A 17707-nucleotide genomic window follows, 5' to 3' on the forward strand; every position below is an offset into this window, starting at 1 on the left:
CTTGCCTGGCCACCTTCTGATGGGCTGTAGATAGCGGCAGGGGCTACTGAGAAAGGTGATGTGGGCATGGCTGAGCCGGCTGCTTATTGCCTTGCCATGGTGTCTGTCTGGGCAGAGGTGGGCTCTGTCACACAAAGGTATCAGTAATAACTCCACAAATAACACAGGGATTCAGTAAAAGGTTATTATGGCTGTTGGGTTACCTTTAAGCAAGGGCAGAGTAAGAACACCTTGAAAACATAAAGGAAAAGCTGATACACTGAGACCTACTTAAATTTAACTTTATGTTCTGAAGAAACTTAAAAGCATAAGTCAAATGATTTCTGAAATAAGTGTCTGTGAAGGATCCTAGAGTTACTGTCAAGTATTCTTGTATTTATATGCACATGCAACTTCTGAGGTACGCATCCATTTATCTTGTGAGTATACATATATGTATTTGTACACATGTGCGTGTATGTATATACGTGTGTGTGTGTTGGGAGGGAATGCTGATTCATCTGTTTCGGAGTTCCCAGATGTGCTAGAGTCGGCCTGCTAGTTTGTACTGGTCCTTCTCCAGTTGTAAGTAGAACTGTGTATTTCTAGTTATAAAGTGCTACAGAGAGCTCAAGTGCATCTGTTGCTCTTTTATTTTCCATAATAAGTGATGGAAGCACCATCAGTATTTTCTGTTCTTACTCAAGAAAGCCTCAGGAGGCACTTCAGGTCTTGTCATATCATCAATGCACTTACCTATATTGACATCCATTCTTTAGATAGAGGCATAAAAAGTTGAGAGATGAAGGGACTTTAAGAATTATTTTTTTCCAAACTGCCTGAGTCAAGGTAGGTGCAGTGAGAGAATGGAGGCAGATTTCCCATCGCATGGGCATCTGAAGAAGCCTGGGTAAAAGGAAAGCATTCAAACTATGTCCAGTTTTCAATTTCCTAACTTCTTTTAAAGATACAGAATGTTTACAGGGGTTAAGCTTTTCCTCAGTATGTAAGAGATGAATGGTACTAGAGTTCTACCGTCCTTAATTTCATGAAATGACTCTGAAGCGAGTGGGGGGTGGGGGTGGGGGGGTTGGAAGAGGGTACTTAAGTTACATGTGTTAGCAGTGCACAAATTTGGAATAATCAAGAACAGACTACCTTAAGTCTGACCTTGTATTGATGCTCTGAGAAAATAAAGAGCTCTAATTATGGTAACTGTTTTTAACGAAGTTTTACATTAACTGTGACCACAAGATCCGGAATGCTTTATGTGACATAAAAACAGCAGGCACGTGCTTTGTTCTTCCTTCAAGAATAAGAAATTAAAAGGCAAAAGATTTATGGATACTCTGTTACTCTTGCTGCTGTAAGTCTAGACTTCATTAAAGTTACACTCAAAACACTCCTTTTTTTAAGGTCATACTTAATCTTGAAACTCTGAGAAACAGCAAAAGCAGGAAAAAACAGTAAGGAGAGCTCAGATGAAAGATAAAGGAAGGGTATAAACTGTCTCTAATCTGAAGTTTTCTAGAAGAGTTGCTTCAGAAGACTTCTAAATGCAGATAAAGCCTTAGAATAGATGGCATGTGGGTCTCTCCTCCCTCAAAATAGTCAGTGTGCTGAGGTAAAGATGAGATGTTAGATGCTTCCATCTGCGCTTATAGCAGCTAAGAGAGTTAACGGGGATATTGGAGTGTGTGAAAAGGGAGAGTGCAAGCAGTCTTTTCAGTCATTCAGTTTTAAGTAGTATGTATATTCTTAACCTAGAGAAGTCTGCTTCAGCTAATTGACTTGTTAACAACTTAGACCTTGTTAGAGCTGTTTTAAGTACAGCTGATACAGTGCGTTCGTGATGGCTATACTAATACTATTTAAATGCTAGCCTGCATCCAAATTAGTGCTGTTCTCATCAGTATTGGCTGGAATGCTTTTTTTGGGTGTGTGTCCCACTTTTTTCTTTTTTTTTAATGTATCTCCCAGGAGCAAGTCTGTAAAGCTAATGATTACTGTTTCAGTAAACATTTCAAACTGCTTGAACAGGGTTTATTTTGCAGTTCCAGATAGTTTTCCTGTTAGGATTTTGGAGAGAACTTCAGTGCAGACAAGTCTCAGCAGGCCTTTTGAAAGCATGTTTGAAACTTTTTGGTATCTTAACTTCTTCAAATCTTGTGTTGGAGATTACACATTTAATAGTAATTAATTTTGTTCCTAGCCATGTTTTCGAGTGAAAAAGTTGAGGTCAACAAGTTGGGTGGGAGGCCAGTCTGTAGGAACTCAGTGTTCTGTGTGGAACTATGTATGGAACTCAACAGTGTCACTTTAGAGAGAGGGAGAAGGAGAGTGAGATGATAATGTTTTGGGGCAGGAATGCTAGAAGAAGGGACAGGCATAAGGACAAGAATTAAAGAAAATTGAGAGAAATGAAAGGGGGAGGTGGATACTCAGGAGAAGATGCAATGTGACAACTAGAGAAGACCTGTTTGTAGAATCACACAAGGCTACAGGAAAGTGTAACATATAAGAAATGTGTGAGTGGGCTGAAATTAGTTAAAACTAGCTGCTGGATGGAGTTGAAAGATTTTGTTGGAAAAATTGTGTCTTTGCAACACTTTATATACTAGGTGGTGGTATTTTTCTGTTAACAGTTTGAGAAACACATGACTGTTCGTGCACGGAAATTAAATTCACCATGCAATGATATGCAACTGACTTCTTCCCTCAGATATGCCAAGCATCTCCTTCTGCAATTTAACTTCTTAAAAATCATCTTTACTTAGTCTGTGTGATAGGCCTGCCTTCTTCCATCCTCAAGTTTGGTGGATATGATATGTTTTCCTATTTGTTTATCTGACTTTCATTTTTCTTGCCTGCTATCTCTTACAAACATGAGTATCTTTTTCAGAACCTCCCACTTTTTCCCCCCCCTGTTTTAAACTGCACTTTCAAGATAACTTCTGGGAAGTACTGTAATTTGAGGCTTACTTAATCCACACGTACGTTCTTTTTCCCTCACCAGATAATGCAAAAATTAATAGCTCTTCTACGATCGTAGATTTGTAGGGATGCAAGAAAGTACTGGAAATTCATCTGTCATTTGATTGCCATGTAAATCTGAAGAAGCAGGAACCTAAAACAAAGGAATGAGGTGACTTTAGCAAAGGTAGTAGAATATTACTTCTGAATTAAGAGGATTATGTATCAAGTGTGTTTTAAAGAGAGGTAGTCTTGATCTTAGGCTCTTTGTATCAAGCAGAATTCTGTGCAAGGAGAGGTCTTAGATCCAGTTACTATGCGATGTTTTCATTAATGTCTGAGAAATTACAAAATTTAAAGGTGATACCAGGAAAGGCAGCAGTAATTGCAGAGGATAGGACTTGAATTTAAAGTTAATTATGAGCTGGAAAAAAATGGCATGTGATTTGATAGGGACAAGTGTGAACTACAGCAGGTGAATAAAAATGGTTGGCTATACAAATACTTCATGGAGACTGGACCATAGTCATGTAGAAGAGGATCCAAATATGATAGTAGATCACAAGATAAATATCATCAGACATGCTAAAGCATGTGAAGAAATCCTGCATTGTTTTGGTCCTGTTGGGGTCTCGTATGGAGTGCTGCGGTCAATTTTGGCCACTGTACTTTCAGAAGGATGTGGTTGAACTAGAGAAGGTTCATAAGAGCATGTGAAGAACAATCAGAGGTCTAGAAAAATGAAAGCCTGAAAGAAAGGCCTCCATTTTGTCTACAGAAAGAAAAACCGAGTAGAGATGCAAGTCTTAAGCTGCATAAAAGTGTTTTTAATTATTATTACATAAAGTTGTAAACTCTTCTTTGTCCACTGGGAATAGGACAAAGAAATGGTCTTAATTGTAGAAAGAAAGATTTTAAGGATGCTCTTTAATCTTACACTTTCCCATCATCTTGTAGTTTATTCACTTATGTCTCCTCTCCGTTGTTTGTAATGTGGCACTTTTATAGCTTAAAGTCATAAACTGGTATGATGGAAGTGTCTAAACAGGGGGAAGGAATGGGCAGGGAGAGATTGTTTGACTGACAGTTGATTTTCTGTCAGGTCAACTTCTTTAACCTACTCACACTCTGGCTGCATCACCACTGAATTCAATGAGAGGGAAAATAGCAGGACCACATGGCAAGAGGGAGTGGGATCATATATAATGTCACACTGCACCCTTGGGCTAGATATTAGGATAATCTGCCTAATGGCAAGGATAAGGAAGCACTGAAATAGGCTGCCTAAGGAGGGTGTGAAATCTACCTCAGTGGTAGGTTTTTAAGAATAAACTAGACACACATCTACTGGGAATAATTCTGACACAAGTCTGGCCTTTTGTCCATGGCCACGGTCAACTAAGTGATCAACTTCTTGAAATACCGTCCAATCCCACTTTCTGTGATTTGTGCAACTTCTTGAGTAAACATAAGGAATAAGATTAATCTTTTATGTTATGATTTAGAAGTGTTGCTCACTTGCCATGTAGGTTCTTCAGTGACTGGACCTGTGTATAGGAGACAAGAGGAGAAGTGGTCTTGAGCTTTGTCCACAATCGGCAAGGTTAATGCACTTAAAAACTGCAGTTTTTAAGTACTGACTGGTGTGATTTTGAAGTGCTCCTTTTGGCACTGAAGAGCTCAAGTGTGCTTCATGAGCTATGCAGATACTATTTGGACTAGATTTGCTTGTGGCAAGGATATGTTCTGGCCTCCTTCAGACTATTTTAGGACTAATAAGAACAGTCCTGAACTACAGGTAGACTACTGTTACTGTGAAGTAGACTCTTCTTTCAAATTGATTTGTGTATAAATTCAGTGATTACCTATTTAGAAGGTAACCAGATCAGAAAACTTTTTTGGGAAGAACTGGTCCAAAAGCAGGGCAAAACTAGAATGCTTTGGTTTAAGATCTATGGAGGCAGTGAACCGTTTGTGCTGAAATATATGCCGTGCTGAGTCATTTGGGACCTGTTCAGTTCTCTAGAATGGACATATTCTACCTATAGTGTTTGTCTGTGCTACTTTAAAATGGGAAAAAAAAAAAAAAGCCAAACCAAAACAAAATAAAAAACACGTTCTTGGGAGCTCTACTTCCTCCACCCACCACTTGCAATCTTAGGATATGCAGCATGCACGAACCATTCTGAAGCAGGCAGACTGTGAAGAAGACAAGCACTTTTAATTCTTCTGGGAGATTCACAGGAACTAGAAGTTTGCCAAGGGTGAACACAAAGTTTGTCTACTTAAGAATCTATTTCAGGATAACTAGTCCAAGATTTGAAATGCAAGCTTTCTTTTTAAGTATGTTCTCTTGCGTATCTTCTGGGTAGAATTCCTTAATCCTGCCTGTGTCTCTCATCAACATTAGTAAGAAGGCCCAAAGCATTAACAAAGTATTCCAGTGACTAGGGGCAGGAGAAGAAATGTGTGTTTATGTATTTTTCATTCATGTGTGCTTGTAAAAAAAATCCAAATAAAACAAAACCCAAAAAAACCCACAAGTACTCCTCTTCTCTACATCAAGACTAATATGGGAAGGTGATAAAATTTCCAGCCTCTCTGACCACAAATACTTCTTTGACCTGACTTCTCTTACTGCCTCACTTTGATTTTGAATGTAGAAGTTTGACCCATAATGAACACTGAAGTGCTTGACTAATTAAGTCTTTTAAAATACAGTTCCTTTCTGAAAAGTAACTGTGGAATAGCATTGTATGATTCTTAGCTGGGTCGCACAAGCCTTTGCTCCTCAAATTGTCAGTCGTGCAGTCCTAAACGGAATCAGCAAAACAAGATGTAAGTGAAGGTATTTCCACTTTGTAGATGTCAAACTTATTACTTCTACCACCATGAACTGAAAAATAACAAATTCAAGACTTATGTGGGTCTTCCATTTCTAGAAAATCTGCCTGTGGAACCCTGGTGGCTAAGGTGTTTTCATGTGAAGCCATATATACAGGTTTCCTAGATGTGTAGGAAACCTGTTGCTCTTGGTATATGCTTTGTATCATGTCAAGAACATACTTTTGCCATACACAGTTATTCTCTTTTGGAGAGCGTTGTGGAATTATCACAAGTTTGTGTAGTGGGTTCAGTGATTTTTGAAAAGTGTTGAGTGGCTTCAGCTTCACATGTTGTAGAATCGGTGTACATATGCAATAAATCCACTGTAAATTTAAAGCATCTTAATTAATCTGCATTCACGGATCCACTGTGAACGAATGCTGTAGGCCCAAAGTTTCCTATAATTCTCAGGCTTGTAACTCGTGTTGCATAATGTGCATTCACTTTTGTGTGTGATGAATCATGGTTCCTTTCCACAGAGTGTAAGCCTCTATATATTCACATTTTCTTTGCTGTCTCCCTGTGTATTTGTCCGTACATGTGTGCCTCCCTCCTTTCTTCCCTCTTGAAATAAGAGTCAGGTTTTGGTAGTGGAGATTGCATTTGGTGGTTTGCACCTCTCCTGGTTTCAGTCACGTAAATCTTGCCTTTTCTTGGATATATTTGCCTGTGACCTAACACTTCTTGCTGTCTTGTGTAAGGATGTAGAGACTGGTGAAGTGTCTTTCTGCCACAAATACTCCTCTGTGACTGGACATATTGGTAAGCCTTTTTCTTTCTGGTGGAACTGACCTCAAGTCAGGAGTATTTCTGGAATAGCTAAATTGGAGTTATGAGGGAACACGCTTCCAACCCAAGTAATACTATAATTTTATTAAACTTTCTGTCTCGGTGGGGTACGAGAGGAATAAAACTGAAGCATGAAACAGGAGTGTAGAAGTTCTCAAGGCAAGTATGTGCAAGACAATGTATAGATGGAGAAGGGATAGAATTTGATGAGTGTGGGGAGCATTTAAAAGCTCCTAAACTGTGGAACCTGTGCCACCACAAAGGCAAGCATAGTTCTCTGACTGCTATAATGTTGGATACTTGATAGTGGGGCCCTTTGTACCAAAGTCTCATGGAGATCTAGGTGTTGGGGAAGAGAGGTGGATTCAGTAGGAAGAGTTGGTTCTAAGCTGGAGGCAGAGAAGACAGGCACTAAGGTATAGGAACTCATGAAAAAGAAGGTAGTGGCAACTTGTAACGCTGTCAAAGACTCTTCTGCACAGGCTGCATTTTATCCCTCTCGTACCATCCTGTGTGTGTGCTGGAAACCACAGTTTGTTGTCTTTGGATATCTTCTTTATTTTTGTTCGTATCTGGACTAGGTGGGTAGCGGAAATGAATTGTAGGTTGCTGTTGAAGTGAGACACCTAGATGGCTGTGCTATCAGGTAGGAAGATGTGTAGACGTACTGCAGTGGTTTTGCAAATTGATTTGCTATGGTAACAATTAGCAACAGTATGTTATTATTGAATAATTATTGACTTGAAACATCTTTTACAGAAGTCTTGAAAGACAATAAATGTAGTCTGATAGACGCACCAGCCTTAAACGTTGCTTAAATTGTTTGCCAGGTAGTGGCAACTTTAAGACCTGGCTGTTGCCAGCTTTGAAAAGTAACTACTTTAAGTGTGACAATCACTTCTTGATTTTAGCGTTACTAACGTGGTTGCATGTTTCAGCAGTCGTATATTTCTGTGTCTCCTTGTTACTAGCTCATCTGCAATCACTAGGGTGCAATTACAACTTTCTCTCCTGTTTCTAGACAGAAAGCAATCTAAGCTCTCTATCAGTTTAGTTGACCATAAATTACTCTTTTTCTAGACCCATCACATTTGACTCTTATTCCCAGTAGTTATCAAATGCATCACAAATCTTTTATTGTGTATTTTTGTTTGCTCTGTAAAGTACAAAATCAGGAGGAGGAATACACAATTAATTTTACGGAGCATGGGTAAGCTTAACATGCAGCTGTACTGTCTATCAAAGTGATTGTCGTAAAATCTGTTAAGAGACTTAAAGGCTGAGAGACTGTTAACTTAAAGGATGTTTGACATAACTCAGCTCATTGGGAAAACTTCTTAATACCATCATATGATGTGAAAAGTTTTAAGAAATCTGATTAACAGTAGTCATGAATTCTATTTATATATTTACCTCTTCTTGAAGTAAACTGCAGACCAATTAATTTCAGTTTACTTTTTTCTCTTGTTTCATATCTTTTTCCTTCTGGATAGCAGCTCAGAAGGCGCTGAGTTTATGTTTTCGATTGTGCAAAGCAGTAAAATGTTTTAACTGAAATCAGTACTTTTGACTTGGGATGCCCTTCTCTTTTGTTTGTTATTAAAGACAGATACCAGAAATATTTTGAGTGTGTCTTGAAGATGCTTTATTCAGACTTTTGCAGGCACTCAAAATTGATGTTGAGAGTGCTTTCCAATACAATAGTATCTTGAATTTTTTTCTCTTCCTGGTAAACAACAGTTTAATGCAATTAAAGCGTGGACAGTGTCTAATATTTGTTTTAGATCTGACTGTTTACCAGAGGAGGAGGCACTTATTTGTGCACAGAGCTCTGAACTGAGACCTGCACCTAGGCAAGCCATTAGAAGTACTGCAACCTGTAAAGCAGGGGAGAGTTGAACTTCTTTTCCGCAGTTATTCTCTTTGTCCGGAGTTCATCTCAGAAATGGCTGTCTCAACCTTTACAGATCTAGAAGCATGACATGACTCTGCATGCTGGAGACTTCTGAATGCTCCAGTAAAATCTTTTTATGGCCATATGTCGGTCCTGTAGCCAATGTATGCTATGAAGGCTTTGCAAAGACTGCTTAGAGGAGATACCGTTGTTGGTGTAAGGGGAGAAACATTCCTGTTTCATGAATAACATAAGTGATGCAACAAGGAGTTGGTGTAGAAGCATTTTGCCAACATGGATATGTTATTTTGGCATGTAGTTCATCTACAGCTCGCCACAGAATTTTACATGCTAGTAAAATTCTGAGTCTCCAGGTTGCTATAGATTGTCACTATGTGTTGGCAGAATGGCAGCCGTTTAATCCAAACTTCTTCTGCTGGTTCCTCTGTTTTCATTAATATTAATTGAATACCTGACTGCATGGCATCTTAATGTAAATGTGTGTCTATATATGTAAACACTTATGAGGTATAAATTTTTTTATGCTAACTAGGGTTTCAGCAAAGCCTTTTATGAATAACTGCAGAGTTAAATAACTTGTCAGTCATCAGTTTACATATGGCTCAGGCAGTAATGCACACTTCCTTTCTTTCTTCTAGGGGGGGATGACCGCCGGGTCTTACTTTGGCATATGGAAGAAGCCATCCACTCAAGAGTTAAACCAGTTCAGCTGAAAGGGGAGCATCACTCTAATATCTTCTGCCTAGCTTTCAACAGTGGCAATACGAAAGTGTTCTCTGGAGGTAAGGAAAGAAGAGCACCCTCATTTCACAGGAGTTTGCATTGTGAATGCCTTAGAGTAGAAGCCATGAACGAGATCCTGCCCCACATGAAAGATCTTTTCCGTAGTCGCTGAAGGATCTGGAAGGTGTCCTTAATTAGCAGCTAAAGGTTCTTTGGGAACAGGGAATTCTTTAGCTAGCACGACATTTTCAGTTTTGTTGTGCTTCTCCTTTTCCCAAGCCCTGGTGTAAGTGCAACATGTCTTGAACTGTCCTGAGAATCCTAGGTCCAGTCTGCCCCTACTTGTGCTACAGAGCGTGGAATATGGTCTTTGGTATTCCCGCTTAGCTGTACTGAGAGCAGACACTGTGTCCTCTCTGCCACTCAAGCCGGATGCTTGAAAATCTCTGCTGCTGCTAGCTGATTTTAATGCACCCTTAGATGGCTGATGAAGGGCTATTGCCATCTATTGGTGTATCACTTTTTCTCAGACCTCATTTTAGTCCTCACTAGACAAGTGTCTGCCTTTTAGAAGTGTTGGCACATCGGGCTCTAATTGGCATTGATATTCTTCATCTTTTTTAAATAGAAGTCCACTTTTTAACACAAAGTTTAATTCAGTCTTAAAACCAACATAAGGAAAGTGGACATGTACTTGTTCTGAGGTAATAATTCCTAGAATTTAGGTTCATTTCATTACTTGATTTTTGAAGTGTTGAGGTAGAGAGGAAAATTGAATTGAAAAGAAAAAGGCACAGGACTGTCAAAATGCAGTCAGTGTCATTTTCTGCTCTACTTCATTTCCTCTTCCTAATATAATAGAAGAATGGACAAGGATTTGTATCTTTCATCAATATGTCCATTAAACATACAACTAGACTTCTTTTAGGATTTATGAGACTACTTGGTCAGTGCCCTTCATTACCTTTTTGAACCAAGATTTTTGAACTGCAAATCGACACTATAAATTGATTCTAAGTGATTGTGAACGGTGGAAGCATCCCATCCTTCAACGCCATATAATGTCCCTTAGAAAAAAAGACATGGCAAAGCTTAAAATGGTGTCAAATTTTAAGGATGAAATGATTCAGATATACTTTTCAGGTAGAGAAAATGGCCAAAATGTCGAATAGTGATGCCTGTCTTCTGATTCTTGAGACTGCTGTTTGTTTTATGAGGAAGACAGAAGTCCACACTGTCTTTAAATGAATGTATCTGCAGGAGTGATTCCAATGAAACTTTGGGCTGGAGTCTGCTTTATTATAGTTTGAATTGAGACAAATGGAACCTTACATGAATATTCAAGAAATGCACTGTTCCAAATCTTGCTGGAGCAGCTGTAATGGTATTTTCTCATTTCCAACTGAGCCTTCTGTCCATTGGGCCCTGCTGTCAGAGGCTACTGTTTTCACAGGAAGGGCGGCAGAATGGTTTGACTGTACCTTGCCGTGTCAGTGAACACCTGCAGTTAAAGATTTACGTCATTGATTATAGTGGATTTTTGCTAAGATGCCAGGTTAGATGAGCTGTGACAGCTGATGCACAGACAAACTGGCTGTTCTCATCTCTTTTTCCTCCTCCAGTTTGCATAAACATACTGTGCCTCTGCCAGAAATTATTTCCATTGGAGGAGTCAGGAACTCTTTCAGCTGCTCCACCAAGATTCACAGAGCTCATCTGCAAGGGCTGTGAGTCTGACTCTTGGATCCCTTGTAAAGAGTCGTTTTGCTGCATGGCCTAGATGTACCATCTGTTTTATCTCTGTCAGTAAAATGGGGCTAACTATATTTATTCACTCAACAGTGTTCTGAGAGATTCTTAAAAGTTTTGAAAGAATTGTGGGTCCTAAGATCCCTCCTCAATACTGAAGTTGGAGTTGTATTCAAATCATGGAAGTTGAAATACTTAAAAAAAAAACCCTAAAAATTAGAGTATGGAAACTAGCACCAGGCCCGCAGAACTCAATTCATTCTGTAAATAAAGCTGCCAATGACTAATGACTTATGATCTGATGACCTTTCCCTAAAGCAGCTCTTGATAGCAGAGGAGAAAGGATTTTCCACTTCAGTACAAATTGAATTGCATCCAAGGAATTTCAAAGCTCTTTGCTTTGAAGGAGCGCATGTCTAGCATGCACCACATGTAGCCATTACAAAATGGAAGGCAGGAACTGAATGGATAGTATTTTGCATGTAATCTCTGGAGAAAAAACTGTCTCAAGATACCAAAGAAGTTTGTATCCCTGAAGAATACTATTGCCCTTCTCTGTCCACACGCACTGAGAGTAGAGCAGCATTTGAAATGAAAGATCCCCTCTTAGTAAACTGCATGGAATTTTTTTTTTCTTTTCATGTTAGGTATACGAAAAGCTGAAATAAACCTGCAGGGAACTGCGTTGGTTTCTCTAGAGGCCTGATGTGACAGATACAGGGTTTAGGCACCCTTAACTGTGCTCCTCTATGTGTGCTCTGCAGTATTTCATACTCACAAGTATAACTGAAGGGAATGGCAGATACTTCTCGTCTTTTTGATCATCATAACTTCAGTTACCAAAAGAAGAAAGATTATAAATGGGAGAGTTGGATATACAATTACAACCCAATTGTTCTCAATGAAGAATGAACTCTCCTGTGTTAAACACTGTAAGTGGGAACCCTGCTGGGATGAACAGCAGTGACGTTTTCTGCAGGGATGAATCCTTACCAAAAGTGACCAAGCAATTTGTGGTTAGATTTTTGTCACCACCTTCTCCTCTTATACATGAAACAGAGAGAAGCAGTGGTTGTTCCACACTCCCCTTTCTTTCGTTCTTTCTTTCACATTTTGGAGCTTGTGATGGAAGGGAAGGTTGATCCCATGATGACTAGAGGCGTGAAGCCAGGCATCTACAATGGTTCTTGTATTCACGCTATATGGAGGGTGAGGAGCAGGAGTGTCTGCTGGCGGAAATTTTGTCACTGAAGAAACCAGGCTACTGGTGAAATACGTAGACACTTGAGTAGTTTTCCTAGGTATAAACCGTGCCTGTGATGTATAATGGACAGTTTCCATTGCAATTAATGGTCACAGGACACTTACAAGTAATTGATTTGGTTATTGTACCACAGGAAAGATAAGGTACTGCAGTAATCTACGACTGGCATGATTTAACTAGGAGCCTGTGCAAAGAGCAAGTGGATGTAGAAAAATCTCACACCTCATTAGTCAAAGAGAAGCTTTCTCATATTTCTTCTGTTGAGACACGCAAATTAAAATGTGTACGGGATAAATGAAAACTGAATCATCTGAACGCTTAATAATCACAACATGAAATCTTGCTCCTTCTGAATCTCTGGCTTTTGCGTACATTAGGAAGCCTTCACAACTTGGTATTGTGACTACAGAGACATACTGAGCATAAAAATATGACTGTGGGCTTCCTGTTTGTTTTTTTTCTTCTGAATTAAATATAACTATGTCTCCTTAAATATTTCTAAAGAGGAGGTGCCACGTTAGATAAATTAATATTCATTGCAGAGACTAAAAGAATATTCTGTTGCTATAGCTTGAAAAACACTTCATGAGCCGGTGGAACTACTCTGTAGCTGTGACCCTTTTAGTCTGCATGCATGTGGTTAGTTTGCATTGTATTCAGTTTGATCAAAGAAAAGTAACATGATTGTCTTGTTTGGTTTGGTTTGGATTTTGTTAATACAAAAGAAATTACACTGGCTGTCACGTTCATGCTTTCTCAGTGATTGCAAAACCCTGAACGCTGACAGTGTGAACTGGCGGCATTTAAACTGGGAGCCCGTTGCGTTTTGCTTGTGGCATCTCTTTTCACCCTCCATTGTCTTCTTATAGAGCGTCCTCTGAGCAGGAAGAAAGGTGTATTCACATGAGAGTTAAAGGTGTTCTGCTGCTTCATATGATATTCTTCTCTTTAGGGCAAGCGTCCCAAAACTCAAGCTTCCTTTGTTAAGAACAATCAATAACACAGTTAAGAAGAAGCATTTGTTGAGCCGTAGCAGATGGAATGGATTCGTGCATTTGATCATGACTGGAAATGTCACATGGAGCCTTTCACATAACTGAGCAGAGGGCTGACCACTTGGCAACTGAACTGGTCTCTATGCTTCAGTTTTGTTTTCAAAATAGAAATTAAAAACCCCCACATTTATTGTTGTGGTTGTTTTTTCTTTTCACAATAATGCTTTTTAACTGCTGGAACATGATGTTAAGTGTTTATATTTCTCTTTACAGGCAATGATGAGCAAGTTATACTCCACGATGTTGAAAGGTAAATACACAGTTTGTGTTTCCACTGCTTCAAGAGTTCCCTTAATGTCAACTCACTGGAGGCACTTTTTGTTTTAAATTAATGGTCTGAGAGAAGAGCACAAAACATGCTTTTTGTTTATCTAAATTCATATCTGGAATGAAGTATTCCCCATTACCCCATTTTTTTTCAGCACTTGGGTTCTGCATCGTTTTGACCTTGGGAAAGAGAACGGTTATTAAATACATATGCTCTCCTGCAGGCAGCATAATAGATCCTGAGTAGATTCAGAGCCAGATTGTTCTGGTACATATACACGCGTTGTGGCACATACAGGCTTTTTGTTTTGTATTTTAAAACACTCACCTGGCTTGTATTTAAGATCACTAGTGCTTGGCCTACCTAACTACCTTTTAAAACCTTGAGTGCAGCTCTGCCTGATTCTCCATGCTAATGTGAAGCACACTTATTCTGATACCTTTTACCAAAACTGCAAAGCAGTGGGAATTAGGCTTTGTTGTGCTACATCAAGATTAGACTGTTAGTCAAAATATAATTAACACAGTAGAGGTAATATATTAGATTGGTATTCTCTAGATATAATGTCTTTTGAGCTTACTGTTTTTGAAGTAGAACAAGTATAGAGTTAAAATTCTGTCTGTACTAATAACTTCTACGGATTTACGCAATGGCTGTTTAAATAACATGAACTCAAAAAACCAAGCATAAGGAAAATCAAGGAGACATATATGTAAGAACTGAGAAATATAAAACCTTAAATCTTTTGAGTTGCCTGAATCTGGTTAACATAATTTGGGCGTATTTCTTACTAGGTTTGCCCAAAGCCTTTTGCATTGAACTGGTTGGTTTACAGCTGCCTTCCATCGTACCTTATATCTGCTTCTTGTATAAATCTTACATGAGAGCTGGGCAAAAGTAAATTTATCTTACTCCTCTAGGTTTTTTTTCTGATTTTTCAATATATTGTTTGGTTTTTGTTTTTTTTTTTTGTTTGTTTGGTTTGACTTTTTGGGATTTTGGAGATGTGTGGATTTCATACATTAGTTTGAGGGGGTGGGTTTTTTGGGAGAGTTTTTTGTTCAATGCTTTGTTTTTTTTGTTGTTTTTTAGTTAAATGTGAAAATGTCAAAATTTTAGATGCTGGTGTTCATTGTGTTCTGACTTTTCAAGCTTCTACAAGATCTCAGTCCTTGACACTTTTCTATATAACACATTTTTTCTTGCTATGTTTTGCTTAGATGTTTTAACAAGTCTTTTTGATATGTATGTATTTGTAAGGTGCTTTTGTTATCAGGGTGGGGTTTTTTTAGGTGTGCTAAGTCCAGTTGTAATCCACACAGAATTCATTCCTCTAAGGCTATTTGTGTGATCTTCTGAAAGAAGCCTTACTAGTCTGACACACTGAATTCTGATTGATTTCTATGGAAAGTTCCTCTGTCTTCTTGAATGGTAACGCTTGGTCTATCAACTAATTTTTTTTCATGCTTTTAAATGGCTTTTTCTGTTACTGGTGGGGTTTTTTTGGCCTTTCTGTTAAAGGTCCATGAGACAGAGTTAGTACATCTGTCACTAAGAACATCAATTGTCATGCGAGCAAACCACTGATTTTCACTTGAGATCTCTTGGTGGAGTTTCCATGAGGTGTAGGAGTTAGATACAAAGTGTATTCTCTAAAGAAATAAAAGAGTTTTGCCAAAGAAATAAACAACCCCAGAATGTTCTGTCTTAGTATTTCAGCTTTTGGCCTCTCCTTGCCACTGTTTCCTCCTTTTTAATTGATCTAAAATGTTGGGAAAAGAGAGGAGAATGGATATTTTCTTTTTTATAGCTGCTAAATGGCTGAAATCTAGGTACTTTCAGGGAACTTGTTTTTATTTTGCTCTTTTTTGCTACTTTTTCTACATCGAAAGAATATTGGTCTGGTCTATCCTGGAGAACCAAGAAAACTTAGTAAAAAAGCCAGCTGGAAAGTTGCTCTTTTGTGAGCTTCAACTGGACTTCTGGATGATACAAAAGCCTGTATTAAGAATGAACTTCTGCGGTGTTTTACTTTTTACATTAAGTAGTAAAAATTTAGTCCACAGGACCCAAGACCTCTTTCCCTTTCCCATTACCTCCTCCCAAACTTAATCAATACAACATGATTTCTATCTTGCAGTATCTGAAGTTTTTCATGTGTGGGTTTTGGTCTGAGGGTTTTTTCCTCATAGCATGACATCTTGGTCACTCTACATGGGCTTTTGTTTGTTTTTTACTCTAATTAAACACAAGGGTCTTATGAAGTTACATAAACCTTGTCACTAAGTATTACTAAGTAGATAAAGCTGTAAATACTTGCTTTTTAAAAAAACAGCAGAAGAAGCAAAATTATAATATTATGTGTCTTTTGCTAGCACTGAGACCTTGGATGTGTTTGCCCATGAAGATGCAGTGTACGGCCTTTCAGTGAGCCCGGTAAATGACAACATCTTTGCCAGTTCATCAGATGATGGTCGGGTTCTTATCTGGGACATCCGAGAGTCTTCCCATGGAGGTGAGATCTCTAGATGGAAAGATAATTGATTTAGGAAGAATCTGGGCAAGTCAGGGAAGGGAAAATTTATCTGGGACAATCAAGACAGTGAGTGTTGGACAAGGGTGATAGTGAGGCATAATTCTTGTGGCCAGTGATAGGCAAGCCTTGGTCTTTACCATTCAGTGCTACAGCCTGGGATAAAAAATTTTGGACGTTTAGAAAGCTGTTATTTTGATGTGAATAATTTTCCAAAGCTATTTATATATGTCTCTGTGACACTGAGAATTGTTCTTATGCATAATGTCTTCTGGTTGTATGGAAACATGAGCCCTTATGTGATAACAGGAAAGTTGGATTACTGCTTCAATCTTTGTTTTCTTAAACAGAACTAAATACTGTTGATTCATGTGACAAACATGCAGTTTCTCAAAACACTGCAATCTGTGTTTTTACAGCTGTAGTTTTAAGGATGAAGAATCTCAGTTTAGAACTGTAGTTAAACAATTTGGAGAGGAATACTTCAGTAATTGAATTTCAGTATATGAATACTTAAGTAATACTTCAGTAAATGAAGTTGTAAGCTTAGCTCATCCTAAGGAACACAAAGCTGAGAATTTAAAACTGAACAATCTGCAGGAGTACAGATTCTGGTTCCCTTCCTTCATAGCGAAATAAACTTCCTTTTTTTTTTTTTTGTAAGCTCATTAAATGCAATTGCCTCGACTCATGGTTTCTATGGGTCTTACAGGAAAGTTGTTTATGGCACTGAAATCCAGCTTATGTATTTTATGGCAATTTGTACAGATTTGGTTTTGGGTCAAAGTTGCTGTTTAACTGAATTAGGTTTTTCCAGACCTAGTGAATTTGATAACTTTTCTAGACTGCAATTCTGTCCTTTTTTGACTAGGAAATGAAAGCTGAAATAAGACATACTTAATAGTCTCATAGGAGTCTTTTAGAGCCACTAGTATCATGAGGGATTTATTGAACATGAATAACCAGAGTTAGATCTTTCTTGATAAGCCCCACCAGAGTACCTGGAGTAGATTGCTTATTGATGCCCTCCCTACCCAGGCATATTGCTTTTGTAAAAAATAAAAAAAAAAATATACTAGCACTGCATTCAATTTTCAGTAGTCTGATTCTTACTGTGAATTCTAATTCTCTTTTGGAATTGTGATACCAGATGGGAAAGAGATAAGGGGTAATTTTATTAAAACATTCTGAAAAACAATGCACACAGTATATCACAAACTTGAATAAAAATATTTATAATGTCTCTTCTCTGTTTTTGAGGAACTCAGTAATAACCTCTGTCTTGCTCAGAAGTCCCTTACTGTTACAGTGAACTGTTGTTTTCCCTTCAGCCAGTTTCTTACCCCATGCAACTCCCTTTGCTTAGCCCAGCTGCCTGTCGCTAAACTTGATACTACACAACACGTGAATTTAGTCCTCATTAGATCTACCAATTTCCCTGTATAAAAGGTCAGTTACTTTACCAAAGAAGGAGATCAGATTGGTCTGATGTGACTAATTTACCTTTGGTAAATCCAAGTGTCACTTTCTCTCTGTTTTTCTGTTTTCATAATGTCCAAGTGATCAGACCAGA

The 17707-nt window shown here is 38.4% G+C and overlaps 1 protein-coding gene across 1 annotated transcript in view; it reads left to right on the forward strand.

Annotated features, from left to right (window-relative positions):
* DCAF5 (DDB1 and CUL4 associated factor 5) overlaps positions 1-17707 on the forward strand; it is a 78045-nt gene that overhangs the window by 1799 nt on the left and 58539 nt on the right. The window contains 3 exon segments of the mRNA XM_086614090.1: positions 9181-9324; positions 13547-13583; positions 15977-16116. Of these exon segments, the coding sequence (XP_086470216.1) occupies positions 9181-9324; positions 13547-13583; positions 15977-16116 (321 nt within the window).

This window comes from Tauraco erythrolophus, chromosome 6, assembly GCF_009769465.1.
Source record: "Tauraco erythrolophus isolate bTauEry1 chromosome 6, bTauEry1.pri, whole genome shotgun sequence".
Taxonomy (NCBI): Eukaryota; Metazoa; Chordata; class Aves; order Musophagiformes; family Musophagidae; genus Tauraco; species Tauraco erythrolophus.